The 22,626-nt window shown below is 51.2% G+C and overlaps 1 protein-coding gene across 1 annotated transcript in view; it reads right to left on the bottom strand.

Annotated features, from left to right (window-relative positions):
• Nucleotides 1-20,078, bottom strand: part of JAM3 (junctional adhesion molecule 3) — a 33,323-nt gene extending 13,245 nt beyond the window's left edge. Inside the window, exon 1 of the mRNA XM_032201785.1 lies at nt 20,017-20,078. Within this exon, the coding sequence (XP_032057676.1) occupies nt 20,017-20,062 (46 nt within the window). The 5' untranslated portion in view covers nt 20,063-20,078. The remainder of the gene's footprint in view (nt 1-20,016) is intronic.
• Between the last annotated feature and the right edge of the window lie 2,548 nt (nt 20,079-22,626).

Genomic DNA, 22,626 nt, shown 5'->3' with positions numbered 1-22,626 from the left:
GTGAGAAGCCTCCGGAGGGACAGCAAAGGAAGCTGCACGGTACTGTCTGCCGGACTGGATAAGACAAGGAAGAGAGGCCAGCTTTCTGCATGCAGCTCATTTTCAGAAAATCAACACAAACCCTGTAGTGCAGAAACATCTTGCCTTCTGCACTGTGAAATATCCATCCCTTTTCTCTCAGGCTCTTTTTCCTCCTCTCTGTCACCAGCATACCCCACTCCTACTCTGCAATGCAATTTGTGCCAGTGTAGACAAGGTGGCACAGGATAGGCAATATGGTCTGGTGTGGGAATAAGATACCAAAAAATGCCTACTGTGCTCTGGCCCTGCTAAGTTTTGAGTTGTTTTGTTATTTTTGTATTTATTTATTTTTCGGTCTGACTGTCCCTTGGCTGGGGTTTTGTAATAGCTTAAGGGACTTAAATGTACTTGAGATATATATAAAGACTGGATTTATAGCGGGCACATGAGCGTGCAGTCAGGGAATGAATGGCATACCTCGTTCTCCCTGAGTTCCAGTGCAGATTAGGCTGGCTATTGATCCTCATACACACTTTTAGGTATTTCGCCATAACTTTCTACATGACAGCTCATTTAGGCCTGTTTAAAAACCCAGCCAACACCTACAAATGCAGTCAGAGGTATTTGTTTTATAGCACTCAGCCTTAACTTCCCACCGTGCCTCCAGTCCAGCAGGAAGGAGCTGTTGGTACGCTTGCTCTCGCATCCAAGACCCCCGTTAAAAGCCCCACCAAGCTGACACAAACAAGGCAGTGGACTGTGCTGCTCAGTGACCAGACGGAGCTGCATGCCTTTCTTTTATCCCAGTTTTCCGTGGCGCCAAGCCTGAGACCAGCAAGCCAAGCCTGACTCACGGGTGGGCTGCCCCGCGAGCGAACAATGTAGATGTGCAGCAAGAGATTAGCAAACAAAAGCCTAGGAGTGTCTCCGTCCAAATTAAGTAACAGATGGACCTGGGCTGTGTGGGGGCTGATAACGGTTATAAAAAGGCCATCACCAGACTGCGGCCAGCCCACCCTGGAAAAAACCCACTCGGTTGTAAATCCTGTACGCTGTTATAACTGCCTGCGCTAGTAAGGCTTTATTTTTACCAGCTATCATAAAACAGCACGGCTTATTTTAGATGCATGGCTTGTAGTGCTCACTTAAAGGGTTGCCAAATCTCTGATAGACACCTACAAACAGAGGAGATGTGCCTGCCTGGGCAGGGAACGGGGAGCATGATTAACCTACGGAAGGCAAATGCAGTGGTACAGAGCGGTATTTGGTGCTCCGCGTGGTACTGCCTTGTGCTTTCCTCCTCTCCTACGTAGCTAGGTGATGGCACTCGTTTCTTCTTAAATGCTTGTAATATGGGAGTCTCTGGTAGTCTCAGCAGGACCAGGACCCCGCAGTACAAAGCTGCGTGGAAGATGATTGAATATTTGCATTCATCTGAAGATGTGAGCATTTCAGGATTTGCTCATAATTTGCTCTTCCTGCTCACCACTAGAGAAGGCAAGGGAATGTCTGTCTGTAAATGGAGTCGTGGAATAAAATCTTAACCTGTTTAAAGCTCTTAATTTAAACCAGCACCTTAAAGACCTGACTGTATTTGCTGCAGACAAGGCCCATTAGCATCCAAACCATGCACACAGTCCTTTTTTTCCTTCTTCTTCTTTTCTTTCTTTTTCTTTTTTCTTCTCCCTCTTGGACAGGAGGATTTGCTGCTCTACCTCCTAATCAGACAGCAAAGCCATTGGTATACATACAGCCTACACACCCCCACTTAGTCGTGAAACAAGTTGCTAGCAAGCAGATACAGAGCCCTTTTAAGACAAAAGCCTCTCTGCAAAGCAGCTTCTTTCACCAGACAAACATTCCTCCTCTCTTCCATGCAGGGAAGGAAACATAGGTGTTGCCTGGTGAAGACTGCACGGTGCTTTCTGATGCTTTCCCAAGATCTGGTTTTGTTGTGTCGGGTTGCAGCTGCAGACACATTGCTTCACGTACCCATCTGACAAGGCCTTCTGGAGGTAGGAATTTCACAATCTTTGGTTGTGGTTTTGCTCATGGCATCACGGCATGTTTAGGGGGATTAAGGCGCAGCATATCTGCGCTCTCACAAACACGAGGCAGCCTGTTCTCGTGATGAGATCTGCACACCACCTGCTTTGCAAATCCTGAGGCCTGTGCTATCAGGAGGCATCACGAGCCGTGCTCCAGAGCTGTCTGAACAGGGAGAGTTTGTGCTTACTCAATGTCTTAGCACAAGCCTGAGCTCTTACTGGACATGTTGAGCTCGGACTGAGTCCTCTGGCAGGTTGTCATGCCCTGTTCTTCCTAAGAGCAGAGGGATGCTTTAGGAGAGAGTGAGGTGACCCAGTGAGGAAGCTCCTAGGCCGATGGGCCTAACCTACTTACCCCATCTTGATGAAATAGCTCTTCACCCATCAGAACAGACATCATTCAAGAGACCAAGAGCCAGCTCCGCAAAGGTATTTAAAAGCTGTTGACATCACGAGGAAGATAGGCATTTAATACTTCATAGATGTGGCTGGACGTGCCTCGCCCAACACCTTAATCTAGTCCTAGCTCTCCTGTTTTGCCCAACTCATATCCCAGTTTCTGGGAAAGGACTTTCTGGGAGAGGACAGCGCATATGTGCAAGATAGGAATGAAGCAATACGTGGTTGGATACCTAAAATCTACTACCATAGAGACAGAAGTAGAAAGTGTCAGAGAGTTTAACAGAATCATAGAATATCCTGAACTGGAAGGGACCTACTCAGATCATAGAGTCCAACCGAAAGAAAAGATGGAAGAAGTCTGACTTTCCCTCTCAAAATCTGGAACAAGGAGTAATCAGAGGGAACAGGAAGGAAACGTAAAGGAAAGCTGTGCAGAGAAGACGCTGTCATTACTTGCCCTTGCAGCCCTGAGTTGCTCCTCCCTTCCCAGGAAAGAAATGTGAGGCTGAACTGAAAGTCTCATTTTCCTTGGGTAAGCATCAGGGAGCACGGCACACAGCTCCTGCGTTGCATCAGATACCACTAACCAAGGGATTAAGTCTTGCCCAGATCATTTATTTTGCCTTGCTACTGACCTCTGAGGTCAAGCCCCTTGCACAGATGCTTTGGGCTTGCAATGTTACACTGCCTCCAGAAGGAAAAAACAGGGGCAGGTGGCCTTGCCGTGTGGCTCTGAGGGAAGGCCATTAGGCAGAGGAGCTGCTAATTACGTAGGCACCAAGTTTTTGGCAAAAGCCAGAAGAGAAATAAGGCAACAAGGAAATAATTACAGATGACTTGGCTAGGAATGTATTAAAACGGTCACATTGTACTGAGCATTGTTTGTGCCATTTTCATTAACAAATGAACAGCTTAATTACATCTTCACGCTGGGCAGGCTCACAGCCAATACTTGACCATGAAAATTAGTGCATTCACTGAAAACAGGACAGGAGCAGACCTCAAAAGGTCAGCTCATCCCCACCTCTGCTTTAGGACATGAAAACCCAAGGAATACAACTGGCTGGGCCCCTGGATGTCTGCTGAGACTCTTGTGCAGTGTTTCCCCGTGATCACTTTCATCTCTAACAGGGCTTTACGTTCATCAGTTAAGCTTTGGTCTCCTCAAATTCAGTGTCCCCTCCAGTTCTGTAAGGATGTACAGCCCCAGTTCACTGGAGGAAGAAACTGAGGATTGGGAAGTTACAGAAGAGTAAGGAATGCACAACATCAGCCCGCAGTGGACGGTCACTTCTGTGACCTTACAACAGCAAAAGTAGAGGACAAAAGCGGTGAGCACTAAAGACAAGCGGGACTATTTGCACAGGGCAAATCTGAAACCAGCCCTTCCTGCCTATTCCCACTTGCCTTCCATTCTTTTCCAAGCCAGCCCCAAGAATTGCCATATTGGCACATCCTACATTATTTTTCACTTCAGCAAGTCCCTTTCCTCCTCAAAGTGGCAGATGCTGATACCAAATTAGTGCCAAGTGGGAGGGAACCAGCTGATAACTGTGATAAGAGCCAGAGGCAATGGTCTTCCTCCTGTCCTCTCCCTTCCTCCCGACAGGCTCTCGTGGCAGCAGACAGATGTTAAAGGAAGTCTCCAGGGTACAGTCAGGCCAGTGATGCATGGCAGGGACCTGTGGACAGGCTCAGGGAGAGAGAATGATCTCTAACAGGAAAGGGGCAAGTGGGACAAGTGTTTTTTTTTTTTTTTTTTTTTTTTTTTTTTTTTTTTTTTTTTTTTTTTTTTTCCCCTTGTGTGGGAATTTAACTCAAGGATTGCTGAGAATCTCATAAGCCAAAGTGACGTTTTCCAGGCTGAGTGCCAGCCGATGCACAGACTTGGTCTCAGCAGGTATTTGACTTCCCCGGGAGCTAGGGTGCTCAATACCTGCCTGACCCTGCCTTTTGATGAGGACACACGTATCAAAAGCTGCCTGAAATGCAAAGACAGGAAATAAGCGGATATGCTATCAGCACCAGGCTTTGCAATGCTCTTTAGTGTCTGGCTGTGTCCCAACCATCAATACAGAGACTCACAGGGTTTTAGCCTATAATCCTCTATTCCTCTGTCTGTGACTCTAATCTCTTGATCCCTAGGTCTCCTCCAGCCTATAGCTTGACCAACAAAGCACAAATTTGAAGTTCTGCTTATCAGAGACCAACCATGTCATCTTCCTGTGGAAAATGGGAGTTGGGGAGAAGTAGCAGTCGTCAGAGCCAGGAGCTGATAGCAGGCTAGGGAAGGGAACGGGAGAGGGCGTGAGCAAGCACACACAGAAAGCATTTATGACAAGGCTGAAAACAGCTCTCCTTTTAAGAGCATTTTTTTTTTCTTTCAGATTTTACAGTATCATTTTGCCTCTCTTTTTCATGTGTATAATTCTAGCCCGGGGTATAAAACAATTGTGTAGCTAATGTGATGCACAGAACATGTACAAATGGATGCTGCCAGCAAGTGACTGCGGGCACCGAGGGAGTGCTCACAGCTGCCTAGGAGCTCGATACCCTGAGCCTGTGAAACCACTGCTGTCATTCCATGCAGGAGACGGCCGCTTCGAAGCTTTGTAACAAATCTGTCAGAACAAAGGATGCAGATTTGCAGGGGAAAACTGCTTTCAGCAGGCCACGCGCAGGCCTGAAGACATGAGCTGGGGGAATATCCTTCCAGGGGCTGCCCTGAATCACGGTAACAGATCCGAAAGGACTTACCTCATTACCATCAGCCCGAGCACAGGCTTCAGACCTGCAGAGGGAGTTGTGCTGCAGGGTTCAACAGATTTCTTTAGGAAGCACATCAGGAATTAAAGGTAGCCCAAATGAAGTCACTGACAGACACAGATGAGACACTGGATGCAGAGGGAGCACTGCTAGGAAGACGCTGGCATAAATTAGCAGGAGAAGCAAGGGGAAATAAGGCAACGTCAGAGCAAAGAGGGAGAGAGGGAGGACGAAAGCCCTTCTGCCCTGTCCCAACCTGGATTCCTGACCACAGCAAGCTTGGTTAGCAGAGCAGAAACGAGCCTCGGCCAGCGAGGTTCAAAGTTTCCTTGTCCTAGGGGAGTTGAGCGAGCCACATATCTGAGAACTTCTCCCAGACCCTAGCTTGTTTTTCTCCTTAAACATCTCTCGCAGCTATTTTTAGCAGAGAATTTTCTCAGCCGCCCGCTCCCAGTTGGGCCCTGGTCACAGCCCTTTTCCCAGCGCCGTGGGCCCAGCAGCGGAAGGGTTGCTGCTCTGCAGGGAAGCGCCTTCCTGGCCACGAGCTGTTCCCCAGGTCAGCCGAGCCCCATGTCACTGTGCTGCTGACTTTGGGGTTTACATGCGGAGCTGCCAGGCTTCCCCTGAGGCACACCGGTCTGGTACAGGCACACCAAATGCTCTCACAGACCCCAAAGCCAGACGCGGGGTTACAGTTCTGTCTGTCATTTCAGAAGGAGCTAAAGTAGAGGGTGGACTGGACTTGATAACTGTCTGTAGGCTTTTTACGAGTATGAATGGCAAGAAAGGTGGGAAGGAGATGGGAAGAAATTATTAGGCTGACATTAATAACAGAATCTGCTTCTCAGCACCAAAATCTATCTGGATTCCTTCCAGGTCCTCCAAGGGAAACAGTGGAAGCCTTTATTGTTCATAAAAGTTGCAACTAAATTCGGACTGGATGAAGCTTAAGGAAATACCTCTTGGAGGACAACCCTGCCTTGGCTGCTGGAAGCCGATGAGGTAACTCCCTTCCTCTTCTCTGGTTCTCTTGGGGCCCTTATTCCTCCTCAGCCAAAATGCTAACCTGTCCATCAGTTCCTTGGCTCCCCAGCTTCCAGCGCAGAGCAAGCTCTCTGCCTGCTCTGGATGTCTGCCTGTGTGCAATTAGCAAAGCATCAGTTAACACAAAGGGACGGTTCACAGGGAAGCAACGACTGCAACTTCTTTCATCTGGGGCTCGATTTAATACCAGCCTGCCAGAGGCAGGCATTTCAATCAGAGGTAGGTGGGCAAATCGAGTACAGCAGGACCCAATCCCTGCTAATGTGCAGGGGTCCCTGGGGGCCTGAATGCTCTCAGTGGTGTGGGTGAGACACGGGGTGGCTGCGTCCCAGCACTGTGGAGCTGCAGTGGTCAGCTGCTTACAGCAGAGCCACAGTCAAGGAGGTCCCTCTAACAATGGCCCCTTCTTGGTCAGTGTATCTGTTGCCTGTGTGTCTTGGAGTCATGTCAGCGAAGCGAACAGATTGGGAACATATTTGTACTCCCCACAGCAGTACAGAAGCCAACCCAGGCAGAGGAGAGCAAGCTGGGCTCTTTTCTGCTCCTCGCCTCGGCGCCAAGTTTCCAGCTCTGCTTGAAACCTGTGGCCGAGCCCTGCTTTGGCAGGGGTGAAGCGAGAGGACAGGCAGGGTCAGGAAATACTCTACTTCCAGCTCGTGCTTGCAGAAGTTGGCAGCTGGCTACAAGAAAAGGAAGCCAGGCTGAACTCAAAGAGCTACACACCTCTGAAGGCCCCCACAGGAGATTAAATCTGGCTCTGTGCACCTTTGCCCTTCTCCCTGGCTATGCTTAAACAAATGGGCCCAAGAATAGCATTCACCTGGGACAGCCCACAGATGCTGCATGAGGACTCATCCCTTCAAAAAAACCCTTCAAAAAGCTTCTCCGAGCCTAGCAAGGATCCCAGGAGCCCAGGATTTCTCTGCGACCTTCATGTACACGTTCCAAAACACGGGCACTTAACCTTTGTGGCTCCCTTGAAAATCCCAGCGCCAGCGTTTTATGGATGAGTATGTTTCCCCTAACATCTGCCCCCTGTATCAGATGCTGCCAGAGCCTCTCTCTCTTCTGGCTCTGCTCCCAGCTGAAGGACAGACAATAGGCATTTGAATGCAGTCTCCACTTCCCCTCCCTAACAGCCTGGGGGAGATGGCACACTGGAGCCAAGACAGCACTGAAAGCACAGCCTGCCAGCCAGCGACAAGTCTCTCTAGATCATGGCCTGCCTCTTCTTCCCCTCCCAGTGTAGCTGAACCACTGGCTGCAGTTGTTACTGGGCAGCCAGGCCAGCTCTGCTGGGCACTAAATCCTGGCAGCGTCCCACCAAGCGCACTGAGGGAGCCCTAGCACGCTGCTACTACAGTCAGCCTGATGCCCCTCCAAATGCTGCCAAAACCAGCTCACCTCTGAGTTCCCAACCTTGCTGGCCAGGGCACTGGTTAATCGACCTCTCCTGTACCTCTCTGCCATGCCAACTCACCTGGAGATGTGCTGGCTACCTCTTGGGCTTCCCCTCACTCACTCCCACCAGCATCTTGCTGCAATTAACTGACCCAGGCGGTGTGCCGGGTATGGAGGAGCAGCGGGTTTGACAGGGGCTCCATGAGAACTGGTTTGGATCTTCCTAAAGAGCCATTGTTCTGTCTTTCTAGAAATAGCTCTGCTTCTTGCATCCCAGAGCTGTTCAGCCTGTTTGGCACTGCTTCTGCTGCTTCAGAAACAACAACAGAGCGAGGAAAAACCTGTCTAGACACCATTTACCTTCCATCAACTCCCATTGCCACATCAAAGCACCACTTCAAACAAACCTACACACTGGCCAAGTAATAATCCCCAGCTCTCCTGTGTCTGCTCCAGCCAGAGGCAGGCAGATCCGTCCCATCGTGCTTCAGAGTTCACCTTTAATCCGAGCTCTTCTGAGAACAGGAAGAGAGAGAGGATGAAAAATCTCATTACAGGACCATCATCAGCAGTCACCTGGCCTCACACTACTCAAGGAGGACCCACCTTCTTTCTGCTCAGCACCCAGGTACAAGCAGAAATCTCACCTGCCTCCTATCAGCAATCTGCAAACACCCTTTGAAAAGCAACCAAGTAAAGGAAAGTAATCTTCTCTGCAAACCTTTTCTGGGGCTGGAGCAGGCAGTGATGCGCAGGGTCTCTCCCACTGCTGTGCAGCACGTGGCCTGCAGCTTGCCAGCACGCTGCATTCGCCTGAAATTGGACGAGACAGAGTGCTGCGCTGCAAAAATCCACTAAAGGGCAAGGCAGTGGCTGTGCTGCCATCAATTGTTTCAGACGCAGTTCTCTGCTTGAAAGGGGGATGGCAACGTGAGGGCTGCTCATCATCTTGAGCTGGCAGCTCCGCAGCAGTTTTAAGGGCCAGGCAGGCCTGAGCTCTGCAGCACATCAGACATGTTCTGGAGGGCCCTGCAGCCTGGCTCCAAGGATCCCTTACCTCCCCAAAGCTGTTTGCATGAATGCTGGGCAAACTTTGTCACAAACCAGAGATCAAAGATCCTGTGCTACCCAGGGAAAATGAAGTCACCAAGAGCAGCTTGTCCACCATGAGGCAGCAAGTCACCGAGTGGGATGAAGTCAGAGGAACTCAGGTAAATGCTCAAGGTGCCTCGAACCCAAAGGGGCAACAGCATTAAAGGAGCTGGAGGGGCTTTTAGGTCACTTGAGCACAGATTACTTGAAGGCACCTTTGGGGAAGCACCTGGCGCTAGCATCAAGCCCTGGCCCTGTGCAGCCTCCCCAACAGCACCATCTAGCTCATTATTATAATAAGGGTCTTTTGAAATACCTTCTGTGTGAGAGACAGCTAAGAAAATCCAGTCTGGCTTTATTCTGTCTCAGGCAGAAACAGTCTTTATTTAGCAAACTGCTACTAACAGCTCTGTCTCATTAGGCAGTGTTTAGGGAACCAGGCTGCAATTGTTCTGAAGCCTGGTGTTGCAGAAAGCCTTGCTAATGAGGTCTAAAGGAGACGATTCCTCCTGACAGGCCCACAATGACCTAGAAATCCTACTTAATTCCCTGTCAGTGAAAAAGTGCTGAGTAACGCCGAGGTGCAGAGGCAGTGGGGGCTGATTTGGGAGGGAGGCTGTGGCCTCTGTTCACACTTTGGGCTGTGACGCAAGAGCTCTAGGGCAGAAAATTCAGCACTGCTCGGCTATGCTGCAGCTCCCCGGACCAAGCAGAGGCTCGGCTCGGTGTGCAGATAAGCAGGGACTCTCTGTGGGAAGGTTTGTAGCCTGCTCTGTAGAAGACTTGCCACCAGGCAGAACACACAGTGTTGGGAGTGGATGTCTCTGCTTAACGCAATAGAGGAGACAGGATTAGGTGCTTAGAAAGAGCGTGGCTCTAGCTAGGGTAGCTAGGGCACTTCTGGAGGCCCTCAGTGGCAGCACCTGAATGGGGTCTTCTCAGCATTTGTCTCTTCTGGATCATTCTTCCTTACAAACTGTGCCAAACCCCTGCCAAGACGTGCCTCAATTAACTCAATTTTACTTATGTTCCCAGGCGTTGCGTGCCCAGCAGCTCACAAACTTCACCTGCAGTGCTACCAGCAGAGCCTGTGGTAGGTGCTACCTGGGGAACAGCATCTCCTGCTGCTCGCTGGCCTCATGCTGGTCTCCTCTGGCTCGGATGTGGGACGAGCAGCGGCCACTCCAGCAGGCTGTGCATGCGCCCCGGAGGTGGTGTTAAGCTTTTGACACGTTCTGCCCCAACCACTTTTCCTTATTTCCTTGGAGGAAAATACAGCAGGCAGGCACAAGCCAGGACCACAGACGTGCTGCTTTCAAGTGGTTTGCTTTCGACAAGCAGCGTGCGTGCCGTGGTTAGCATCCTCTGGGCTGGGTGGCCCAGAGCCAGCTGGGCCAGAAGCTGAGGTGCAGGGACCCAGCTGGAATGCGGGCTGGATGCAGCTGACCTCGAAGACCATCCCCAATAAAGACCCTCACAGGCATGTGCAAGCCACCTGTTTCAGCCAGCAGACGAGGGACTCAACCAGGAATTCTGGAGCTGAATGCACGGTCTGTTAAAGAGGGGTCTGAAGACTCCCACCCACCGTGAAGCTGTCGCTGGTGCTTGCTCCCGTACTGCCTCAGAGCGCAGGAATGCATCTTTGCCCACCACGTGCAAGGCTGCTGCTCCCTCACTGCAGATGCATCCCTGTTTAAAGTACAACTCAAATCCACGTGGATGTGGAAAAAAAAAAAGAAGTGGAAATAAATTCACCAGCCGAAACAACATCTAGAGACAGTCTTAAAGTCAGTAATGATCTGGGGAGTCCCCGTTTCTGAAAAGCCGGCCTGAGATGCCTCGAGTGGTGTGATTTCAAAAGACGTCAGAGGGCCGCCCTGTGGGTCAGCTCCCTTTCAAAACATGTCAGGCAGTGCCTCGGAGATCACCAGTCGCTTTGGACTATCTAGGCCCCGGTTTCCCTTAGCAGATCCCAGGTCGTGTTGTTTTTTATTGCTGTTTTCCAGCTGCCGGTGCAATGAACCCAGCCTGATGCCTCAAACCAAGCCCACCAGAAGCAGGACGCTGAAGAGACCTGGCTGCCTCTGCACCTTATCTGCTTGGGCTCTGCTGGCACAGACAGGGGATCTGCTCAGAGCCATGAGGAAAAGACATATGCTGTGAAAGGAAGGACCAGCTTTATTTTACCAGCCTGTGTTCACACCAGAAGTGTGCTTTAAAGACTGCCTTGCAAAGCAGGAATTAAATCCAAAGGTGCCTATGCATCTTCCTCGCTGTCATCCCTTTATCAGTTATCTCCAGCCTGCTCTGAGCTAGAAGATGAAAGGATCATAACACCACTTATCTTCCCACTTAAGAACATGCTTAGCAGCTTGCTGCTGGAGAGGAGGATACTCAAGCCTTGGGAAGCAGCTGTAAATTCTGCAAATGGGCTCCCTGGCATTTCTTTGAAGGAGATATTGCTTCTCAGTGAGGGCTACAGAAAGGAAACCAGGGAGGGTGGAGAAGAGGGAAGTCTTTGTAGCAAAGAAAACTTTGCCTCATGTCAAGAACGTGAAGCTGAATGACAGATGTGAGACTTAAGGCATGTGTGTCTCAGAAGTGACCGAGGATGAGCCAGGAACTGAAAGGCTCTTGGGAAGTATTTAGGCAGCCAGACTTGTCGTGTTTGTCACTAGACCACAAGAAGCTCCAAAAACACACCCTTCAAGACTGTGCAGTGCTACAGCCAAGAAGCTTAGGGATCCCCTTACATGCTGCGGGCAGAACTTGTACACACAACCAGCTCCAGCTCCAACAAACCCTCTGTGCCTCTCCCTTAAGGACAGGTAAGGGATAAATCTGCTGCCTCACCTCCGGACCCGGCCCTCACCTCCTCTCTTCCCAGAGCTCCTTGTTATCGTGCCGAAGCTGGGTCCGTGCCTTTGTCTATGCTTAGCAGCTGAGTCAAACTGCCGGAGCTGCCAAGCAGAGTCTGTTCCAAATATTTGTGAAAAGAGGAGGCTCGGGGAGCCCGCAGCAGAACGCCGCGATCCTCCTGGCGAGGAGAACAATCGCTCTCGTGCACCGGCCGCGGGCTGCTGGTGGGCGACGAGCACGCCTCGCCGCAGCCTCGGGAAGGAGCTCCCAGTCCCTGCCGTGCTCGTGGACCACCACAAACTGTGATCTCGAATTCCCTCTGGCCCCTGGCAATGCCCCAGCAATCCGGCCCTGCACCCCCCAGCCCTGATCGCGGCTCAGCTGTTGGGACGGAGAACCCAAGACGCAGTTGGTAATGGGGAGAGGGGGGCACTGGAGCGCCTCAGAAGCTGTTGGCAGCCAAAATGCTGACTTCAAAGGGCTTATCTTGCCCTGTGTGGGAGAGCATGCAGCGCCTGTGGGCAAGGACAGCTGTTTGGCCAGGCCCAGTGGAGAATTTTTGAGGGCAGAAGAGAGAAGTTCGTACCTGGGTTAACCTCCCCTCCAGCACGCACAAGGCAGATTTGGCAGGCAGAGCTCCGCACTGCCCTGTTATTTATGGGGCGCTGAGAACTGGCCAAAGTAAAGGGAAAACACCAGGGACGTAAGGATGCTCAGCAGCTCGATAGCCAGGGCTGCTTGAGGGAGGACCCAGGAGATGCAGGAGGCGATTACAAGGCGCCCTGGCTTTCATCTCCAGTTCAAAGGCAACTCCATCAGCGCTGACCGAATTGTAGCCGGCTAATAGCTGCTTGCTGGTGCATCAGAAAGGAGATATGCCATTACCTCCTTGCTCCCTGAGAGACCAGACCCACCCCAGCACTGCATTACCTGCAATCCCAGCAGAGTAGCTAAGAGCAGAGCAGGATACGGAGCAGCACCTCCTCTGCTGCGGGAGCTCCCAGATCAATGAGCAACCTCAAGGAGCCTTCACGGCATGCGTGTCCATTCCTCCCAGCAAAACACCAATCAGTCATGCTGATAAGGGGCTGAATTTTTTCCTTTCACCTTAGTTTTTGGTCTCTAAACACCTTGAAAGAACCAACCCACTCCTCCGAGGATGGGTGACTCCCAGGGCTGCCGCAGAGGTACGGGGCATTGTACGAAGCACTGTCCCAGCACGGAGCTGGGACTTCCTCCCCTAAGGTATGCTACTGATGCAGACAACCTCGCCCCGACGGGACGGATGTTTTCCAGGCCCTAAAAATAACTCGCTCCAAACAACATGGTGGGGATGAAGAAATGTTTATCTCCAAGCTTCTGCACAGATCGATGCAGAAGAAGAAGATTAAAGCGAAGGTTTAAGCGTGCATTAAAAATAGCTGTTGATAAGATCCTTTTCGGGATAAAAGCTGTTTTGCAGAAGCAGCAAGAACTCCAGGGCTTTGCTACACCTTCCCTGCCGTTAACTGTGTAAGCTCCCGGAAATCATTCAAGAGAGTGTTAGCAGCCAAAGCGCCCCAGGAGGAAGCCCATTAGCAGGCAGCAGCCTCCTTAATGGATCCTCCGGGTACGTGGCAGAGCTGCCTTCCCCGTGGACACTCGGTGCTGTCCACTGCCATGATTCACGAGCTGTTCGTGCAGCCCTTCTCATGCAATACTCTGGGGAATTCTCCTAAGCTTTATGGCAGCCCAGCAGCACAATGAATTAATCCTTTGGTAGCTTTCACTGAATGAGGACGCCAATTGGTATGGAGAGGTTTTTTTTCTGTACAGCACAACGCAAAGACACACTGATATGTGAACAGAAGCCATACGTGCTACTGGAATGGAGGTAAAACATTAGCATATTATTAAGGCTTTTGTCTTGCAAGGATAGCATCCTGGAAAAACAAAAGTATTGTCTCCAAGTCTGATCTTGGACCAAAGAGCAAGAGCCCTGTACATCCATGTACACCTGTAAATCCAGCAGAGCCTTGTACATCCATATACACCTTGTACATCTATGTCCAGACAAAACCCTTGAATTCTCAGCTGTGCAACCACCTCCACTTGAGCAGCCCTCAGCCAGCCAGCATAGAGCCACCAGGAGAGATGTAACATGCCAGGAACCTTTCTGCTGGGAGCAAAAAGCAGGACTGCCATGCAGGGCACTTCTTGGCTATATTAACAGGTAAGCTTCGTTTCACCAAACTCCCTTCTATGGCAGCATTTACCAGTCTTATTTGTTACTGCTAATGAAACAAAAATTCTGACTTTCTTTAGATAGATAGAATACTATGGGCTACTTCAGCAACCACTGAAGGACAAAGCCTTATAAGAGTTATGCACCTTGAGACATACTGGGCAAGACTGTCAAAAATGACAAGTGGATTGGGTGTCTCAGGTAGACTGAGCAGGAAATTCAGGTGCTTTCAACGGACCTGAATTTTTAGAAATATTGTGCTCCCTCCCTCCCGAACAGATTCTGTAACAGTGCCCCAAGTCGCTTCCCACCTGTAACATGCTGGCCACTACACAAAGAAATGCCCCAAAGGTTATTAAGGTGGGGATTTTCGGCCAAGGGTGTTGAAAGCACAGCCGAGTAATGGGAACAAATCCCCTTAGACTTCAGTGGATTTCTGCAGCTCAGCAGAAAATCTTACCTAGGCCACCCAAATATATTTTTAATAGTGTGCTCAAAAATCTTGAAATCCTGCTGAACGTTGTCCACTTGTAACTTTTAGCCAGATGCCAAAGATGTGGCAAGTCCCTGGTACAGTTTTAAAGTTTTACTGTCCTCAAATGAGGCAGCAGTTTCCAAATGAATTAAGAGAACTCTTAGAAACCTGCTGATCTTACATTTGTGGTGTACTAATCAGGTACACTGACGGGGGAAGGCTAGGATGTATTCTGGCTTTAACTCTGAAATCCCTGGGATTTATGACTTCAAAAAAAACCACAAAACCTAAAGCATTATCTGAACAGAATTTAATTTCATCTACTTCATTTATTACTGCACTGAAACCTTCATTTCCCCTTGTAACGGACTCTGTTAAGCCCTGTGCTCCACCCCACACGCGGGGCACGACATAACCCAATACCTTATATTATTTTTACCGACAAGTGATTCTTGCACGGCAGAACAATTCCCATTAATATTTCGAGCTTATCTCAAGTACCTGTGGGCTGTCAAGTTACAGCATGTACATAGCTGCTTTTAATTAGTTAATGTCAGCCCCGTGTTGGCTGGCCTCCCATTCGATGGCTGTCACCAGTTTGCAGGTCGGTTCGTGGGGATCCTACCTCGACTGGGCTCTCAGGGGCAGGGGAAATTGCAGAGGTGATTTTTTGAATTTATTTATTTTTGAAAGTTCCATTTATTACACGAAAAAGAGAAAAAAACCTTCCACATCTGCTGCGTTTTCCCCACCAATAGTTTGGTGGGGAAATACTGTATCAGTATTTTTCTCTGAGCATTTTGAAGGCCTAGCTTAGGATGCTGCTCTAATAAGAACTGGGCACCAGCTCAATTACGCAGCTGTCTTACTGGCTTTGCACTTCCAAGCTGTGCTTTAGACAGCTGAACTTCATCAGGGGAGTCACACAAAGGGTTCTTACAGCATGAAACGCAGCGAGGCAATCAAAGGTAGCTACTGCTGAGTTCGAAGTGATAACACAACCTCAGCTGGCCAGTCTTGTGCAGGAGACATCTTTAATATACACCTCCCTCCACGTTTATCCCCAGGGAAGGCCTGCTTGACCTCCACTTATCCGAAATGAGAAGCAGAAGTTTGCGAGGAGCTGGGGCTATCCTAGAGGCCAATATTCAGGTGAAGTCCTCGGAGTGCTGCTGTCCTGCTCCCCACGGACAGACCCGTTTGCTGGTACGTCCCTAGCAAGAATTAGCCTCTCCAGACAATGCCTCTAATCTCAAGTTAATACTGAGGGGATTAGCACTCGGAAGGGGAGTAAGGAAACACAGGCTGAGCTTTCCATCCAAAAAGAAGTCAAGGTTTTTCTTATTTTTTAACATTTTCTTCTAACTACCGAAAACTCTCATGTGCAGTATGAGAACTGAAACCCAGCAGGTATTTCCTCTGCCCCAAGCCCAGCTATTGACTGAACCGTACCCACACAGTAATCCAACCCCTTTGGGTGGAAAATTAAGACTAAGTCCAGAACATTCATTAGTGCAATTAAATGCATTAAATGGTTCTTAGGCTATGTCCTGACTCAGCAAGGAGTGGGTTTTGTTGCATGGGACACACCCTCCACTACATGGAACTGACACTTAGTGGTTGAATTTTGGTTTTGGTCCTGTGTTTATTAAAATGTGATCCTCCCTGGGGGTTCAGAGAGAGGGCAAACATCCCTTATCAATTGGAAAAACATACTCAATTCATATTCCAGTTGATGGAGAAGCCAGATTGAGAATGTAATTATCCTAATTAATTTCATATCGTGAATTCATCTTTTTTTAATATATAAACATCAGTTTCAAAGCAGGCCACCAGCTTTTATGCATAGAGTAGCTGTTTTTTCCTGTTGAGGGACACGTTTGCAACGCGTGCTCTTGTTTTTGCCGAGAAGAACTCCTGAGGACTTAGGATCCTGAAAAATCCTTGTTGTTGCTGTGGAAATTTTCCCCTTGCTAACTCCCTCCCACCACTTTCAGGAGTTCACGAACCTTCTCCGGATCATCAGGGCTTGATGCAATCAACTGTGAAGCATTAGCTCTAAATATACAACTGGGAGGCCAGTGCTGCTTCAACACCCAGCCACTCATCGCAAAGAGCGATAACGCAGCGAGCGCAAGCTGCAAGAGAAACTTAAATAATAATCCAAGAGAGCTTCAGGGGAAGCGTCAGCAAGTGGGGGGTGACTCTTTGGAGCTGGCAAAAGATGGGGGCAAACTGGCAGGAGACCCAGCAGCAGGCCCACCCACAGCCATTATGCAGAGCAGCTTTTGTCCTTGTTTGTGGAGTTGAACGCAGCTCATTCTGCTTTATTTATTTGTTTAGGTGAGTTTTGGCAGTTCAGCGTGTGTTCCCGGTGCAAGTCCTTAGTGTGCGGACAGATAACTGAAAACCAGCCCCAGCACGCACGCCAAGAGACCCAGGACACAGCTCTCACAAGGAAAATAAACAGGTCAGTAAAAGAACTGAAGTTCATGACGAGGGCAACATCTCTGTCCGCAGCTCTTTCTCCTCACAAAAATCCCACATTTTATTTTCTGAATCTGCTTCTGCTTCAGTAACCAAGTAATTCTCTGAAATATTCAGAGCAAGAGGGAATGTGCTGGTGTCACGTTCTTTGTCAACAGCTGTAAAGTTGATGCGATCCAAGTACTCTTTGGTGGTAATGCCAGATACTGCTTGCCTGAATAGGAACACCAAGCCCTTCCTAAGAATTTTTTTGAAGAGGTTATTAAGCATCTCGTTTTGGCATGGCTCTCAGAGCTGTTTGACCTGATTTTTTTTATTTTTTTTTTATTATTTTTTTTTTACTGCCTGTTGAAAAGAAAGCAATACTGCAAATACTTCCCATCAGAATACGACAACAAGCAACTTATCATAACTGCAAGAAAGCTAACAACATTTCCACCCAGTGATTTTTGGCACTGACAGCTGACTCAGAACAGTTGTTGGTGGCTGGGACAGATGGACTTCATATATATTTAAAAAAAAAAAAAGAAAAAGAAAAAGTACTTCTACTTTGTAGGTTTGGAAAAGTCTCTTGCAAAATCAGAATTAAATCAAAGTAAGATTTGAATGCATTGAACTTTAAAAGCGAAATGTGCCTGGGACTGGTCCTATCTGCCCATCGAGGGCTATAAATCATCAGCATGTTTTATTTTTATCAAGAAATACTTGAGAATTTTGGGAAGGGCTCCACGGTTCTGCTCTCAGTCCAACACGTGAAACCCTCAAACACCAAATGTTGATTTCCAGCTTGCACCAGAGCCATCGAGGCAGGACTTCACACTGATGTCAGCTCTAAGCCCTGCTTTCCATCACTGACGCCAATAACTTCCGCTGGTATAATTATGACCATGGCATTTCCCTGATGTGCAGAATCTGTAGATGCTTTTAGTGCCTAGAGCAGGGCACGCGCTGACTGCTCCATGCTTCACTGGCTTCAGTTTCATGGCAAAGTTTTAAGGCCATGATCAAGAGATGGCAATCCTTGCTCTGCAATGCTTGCAGTCTAAGAAACACCTTAAATTTCTAAGGCGGTTTTGCAGTTTGGGATCACAGCATCTCGTTAGCCTTGTCAGCTTCCTTTTCTGCTTTTTTTTTTTTTTTTTTAACTAGTCAGTTGGCATCAAAGGCATCCTTACAGTCTCAGTCCTCTGGGACTATCCAGCACCAGCTTCAGTACAGGTTTAATCTTACATACTGCTGCCAGCCTCACCTTAACGTGGTGGGATGCCCCCGCTATGTAAACTCCAGTGTAGTGGAACAAGCAGCTTTATTCTCAGCCTTGGTTCTTTCTACTCCTCAGGGCTTATGACCCCAAATTTGAAAACAGATGGAAACCATCGCAGGGGGAGGCACGCCAAGGCAGCCAGAACCCCCTGTGTTAAAACTGGGAGCAAGCCTGCTACTCGACTGATAGGTGTTCTCAGGCAGAGGCCTGAAACTAGTGGTGTTTGGCTGTATTTAGCAACTTTTGTCTGTCAAAATAAATGCAGAGCTATCTGTAGTTCATCTCCAGTCTCGCTGCCTTTTAAGCCAGATTCAAGAGGACACTTCAGCACTGCTCACACAGAGGAGGAAGGAAATGAAGCACCTTTCCACCCTGCAGCCCAGCCGTAGGGAAAAGTTGTGTGAAGTCTGACATTTTTGGCATTCAAATGGAGCACCTGAATCCAAAGTTAGGACCTGGAAGAGTGTGATGCTCCAGGGTCAGGTACTCACGATTCCTCCTGCTGAAACTCAGCTACAAAGCACAGCAAAGCGAGTGAAAAGCTGGAGAGCACAGCAGGACCAGCTCCTCATCCCTCGGGGGAACTCCACCCGAGTGTCTAAGTCACTTCTTTCATTTTTTGGGCAATACTGCCCAAATCTCACTTCATTCAAGGCCACAGAGGCTCTACAAATCATTTGGAGTTAAAGAATCATTTTGGTTTGCCCTTAGATAAGATGTTTGAAATATTCCAACACACTTCAGGCTTGAGCTGACGCACAGTTATTTGTGTGTCTGTGCACACCCCTGCGCAGCCCGGTGTATTTCAGTAGCTGAACTTTCCAAATCAGTTGCTGATTGTCACCCTAACCCTGCTCCATCCCTTTTCGCCTTCTGCCGCCTGCCTGGAAGGGGGGAGGGCGACGTGAGCCCACCGGCTGCTGTCCCCCTCCTCAGCCCCCCACTATTAATAGCCAGACAACAAATGAGCCCGAATTCATTCCTGAGCGGAATTAGCAAATGTTTTTGCAATTAAAACTGCAAACATTCAAGCGGGGCCCCCCGAACAATAGGCGCCTGTGCCTGGGCTTGAATAGGGACCAGTGTCCGCCCTGCCTGCCTGCCGAGGCTGCACATTCCTGGCACCCTCAGCCCTCGACCCGCAGCCTCCTGCCCCGCGCCCGGCCCCGCTGCCTCCAGCACCGCAGCTTCTTGGGGTCGGGAATGGGAAGGGGGTCAGGGCAGCGCATCCCCCTGCCCCTTTTCCCTGGGATCACAATCGGGGTGCTGGATGTCCCCTTTTTCCCAGGGATTGGGCACCACATTCCCTCTTTCTCCCCAGAATTGTGACTGGGGCACCACATCCCCCTTTGTCCCGGGGATCAGGCTCAGCATCCCCCCTTCTCCCAGGGATGGGGCTCAGCATCCCCCCTTCTCCCGGGGATCGGGGCACAGCATCCCTCTTCTCCCCAGGACCGGGGCTCCACATTCACCCCTTCTCCCAGGGACTGGGACACCGCATCCCCCTTTCTCTCAGGGATCGGGGCACAGCATCCCCCTTCTCCCCAGGACCAGGACACCGCATCCCCCTTTTTCCCTGGGACCGGGGCACCGCATCCCCCACTTTTCCCCGGAATGGCGAGCGGGGCACCCCATCCCGCTTTTTCCCCGGGACCGGGACACCACCTCCCCCTTTTTCCCCAGGACCAGCACACCCCATCCCCATTTCCCCCGGGCACCATCCCACCACCTCCCCATCTCCCCATCCTCCCCCCGGGGACCACCGCATCCCCTTTCCCCGTTCCGCGCTCGCTCCGGGAGCCCCGCACCCCGGCTCCCCCCCGACTCCTTCCCCAATTCCACAGCCGGGGCCGGGTCCCTCCGGGTCGGGGGTCGTTTTAGGGGGTGGGGACGAGCCCCCCCGAGGTCCCGGCTGCTTTTGCCGGGGACTCACCGAGCAGCGGCAGGAGCAGGACGAGCGCCGGCCGCCGCAGCGCCATGATGGGGTGTGCGGGGCCCGGCCGAGCCTGCGCAATGCCCGGGCGGCCCGAGGGGGGGGGAGAGAGAAAAAACCGGGGGGGGGGACCGGGGGCGGCCCCGGGACCGGGATGGGGACGGCGGAGCCGGGATCTGTCCGCTGGGGGATGCGGGAAGGGGCGCGCCCGGACCGGAGCCTGGCACCGCGGGGAGGGGAGGGAGGAAAAGGGGGAGATCCTGGGGTGGGGGGGGACCCCAAAGGAAGGGGGGAGACCCCCCAGGGGAAGAGGGAGACCCCCCCATGGAGAGGGAGACCCCCCAGGGAGGATAGAGCCCCGGGGGGAGGGAGACCCCCAGGGAGCCCCCCCCAGGAGAGGGGGAGCCACCCCAGGGAGGATGGAGACCCCCAAGGAGGTGGGAGACCCCCCAGGAGGGAGGGAGACCCCAAGGTGGGGGGAGACTCCCGGGGGGTAGCAGGACCCCCAAGAGGGAGGGAGACCCCCAGGAGGGAGAGGGAGATCCCCAGGGAGCCCCCCCCAGGGAAGAGGGAGTTCCCCCAGGGAGGATGGAGACCCCCAGTTAGGAAGAAGACCCCCAAGAGGGAGGGAGCCCCCCAGGGAGGAGGGAGCCCCCCAGCCAGGGGAAGGTCTGCAGGAGAAAATTGGCCCTGAGCAAGGAGCCGTGAAGGCTGGGGGGGTGTGAAATGAGCTCGGGGGGCAAGTTTGGGTTTTGGGTTTTGGGTTTGGACGTATCCAAGTTTTGCTCTGGGTGGGGTTTTGCTGTGCTTAATGAGAACCCCTTAAGAAGTGCAAGGAGTGAGAGTTTCCCCTAAAATGCTGTCTCGTGTAGGACAATGTGCTGCGCTGGACATTTTTGACCAATTTAAAGCAGGCAAGCAGCAAACTAACTGCTTGGGACTGCAGGAGCCAGGCGGGTGCACTGCTCCTGGGGCTGTGCTGAGGCTGCTCTGACCCAGCCAAGGGCCTGAGCTGTGCCCTGGGACCATCCCGAGCCTCCATGTGGTCCTCAAGGGCATCCCAGAACCTTTCTCCTTGGTTAACAAGAAGGGGAAAATGACCAGCACTGGACTTGGCCCCGAATTCAGCAGTCAGCCTGGGCTGAGGCTGGCTCACACGTCGCTACCTGGCAGTGCTGTGATGGGATGAAATCGAGATGCTGGTGATGATGCAGCTGGAGCGAAAGCCCGGCTCTCCTCTGCTCCATGAACCAGCCCGGCATTGCTGGCAGGAATGAAGGGACATAAAATGGTATTTAACCTGCTAATGGGGTAGATCGGCCTCAAGGTGCTGATGAGGAGACTCAAAGGGCTGATCCGAGCCTGGTGAAATTAAGAGAGATGCTCATCAGTCCTAGCGGCCAGCTGGGACACTTCACCAGGGATGGAGGGGATGGAGTCCCCTACCAGGACTGAACACCCAGCGCCCAAAATCCTCGGGCTGAGTCCCTGTGGAGCAAGAAGTCATTTTAACACGCGACACTCGGACTGCAGTGACAGGACTGTGAAATACGGCAGCACAGCCTGCAACTGGTGATGAATGCCACCGAGCTGTCGGGTCCACCTTCAACCTACAGCAGCCTGCTCAGGGAGCAGCAGAGCCGAGGAAGAGGAACCAGGCAGGGATGCGGTGTGCGGGCTCCTCCAGCCCCTCTGCGCCCTGCGAAGGGGAGCTGGATGAGTGCAGGGCTCCTCTGAGCCTCCAAATCCCCCTCCAAGCTGCTGGAGCTTCACCTCGGCGTGCAGTGTGTGTGTTGGTGCAGAGAGGCTGCTTTAAGTCACTTGGCCACGTGGATACGACCTTAGAGGATAAGGTCAGGGCACAAAACCTGGAGCATCGTCTTGTTTGTAGCTCCTTGCTTGCACGGCACACGCGTGGCAATTGCCCATCTCAGGCAGATATGATCAGAGCCAGGGCTTCTCTCCGTGCTGCCTCCACGGCTTTATCACGGCAATGTTCTGCCTTTTTCTCCGCCGTCACCACCGAGGAGCCATCGGAAACGTGAACCCAGCAAGCAAAAGGAGTCACAATAAATCTTGTACAAGAACCGTAGCGCCCGTCAGAGCAGGACGGCAAAGTGCTGCGATGTAAGACATGGATTTTCACGCACAGACGGAGCTCCCCTTCTGTTCCTTAATGCCGAAACGAGGAACTAGAATAAAATATGTGCCGAGAGCGGCCCTGTGTAGCGCTGAGGTGCAGTCAGGCGTGATGAGGGGCTGCATAAACCTGCCTCCTATGATCCCATCATCCTCTGGCGAGCTCCCCATCCCTGCCAGAAGAAGCAGAGGGATCTGAAGGATGCAGGGAGGGGGCACGTGGCTGCTGAGGAGCCCTCCTGAGCTCCATCAGGGGCTTGAGATGAGGAGAAACAGAGGAGAAAGCATTGCGTGACCCAATGGTGAACCGTGGCAGAGGGGAAGGGCTGTGGGGTCCAGCAGTGGGGCTGGTTCCCGGGGCGTTTGTAGGAGTTTGGAAGAAGGTGACCGAGGGCTGGACTGGGAAAGGAACCCCTTTGGGTTTATAAGGGTTGTGGGGGCACAGTGTGCCCAGTGCTGGGATCTGCGAGC

Source organism: Aythya fuligula, chromosome 22, assembly GCF_009819795.1.
Source record: "Aythya fuligula isolate bAytFul2 chromosome 22, bAytFul2.pri, whole genome shotgun sequence".
NCBI classification, from domain to species: Eukaryota; Metazoa; Chordata; class Aves; order Anseriformes; family Anatidae; genus Aythya; species Aythya fuligula.
Note: the sequence above shows the minus strand (reverse complement) of the source record. Positions and strands in the feature narration are given on the sequence as shown.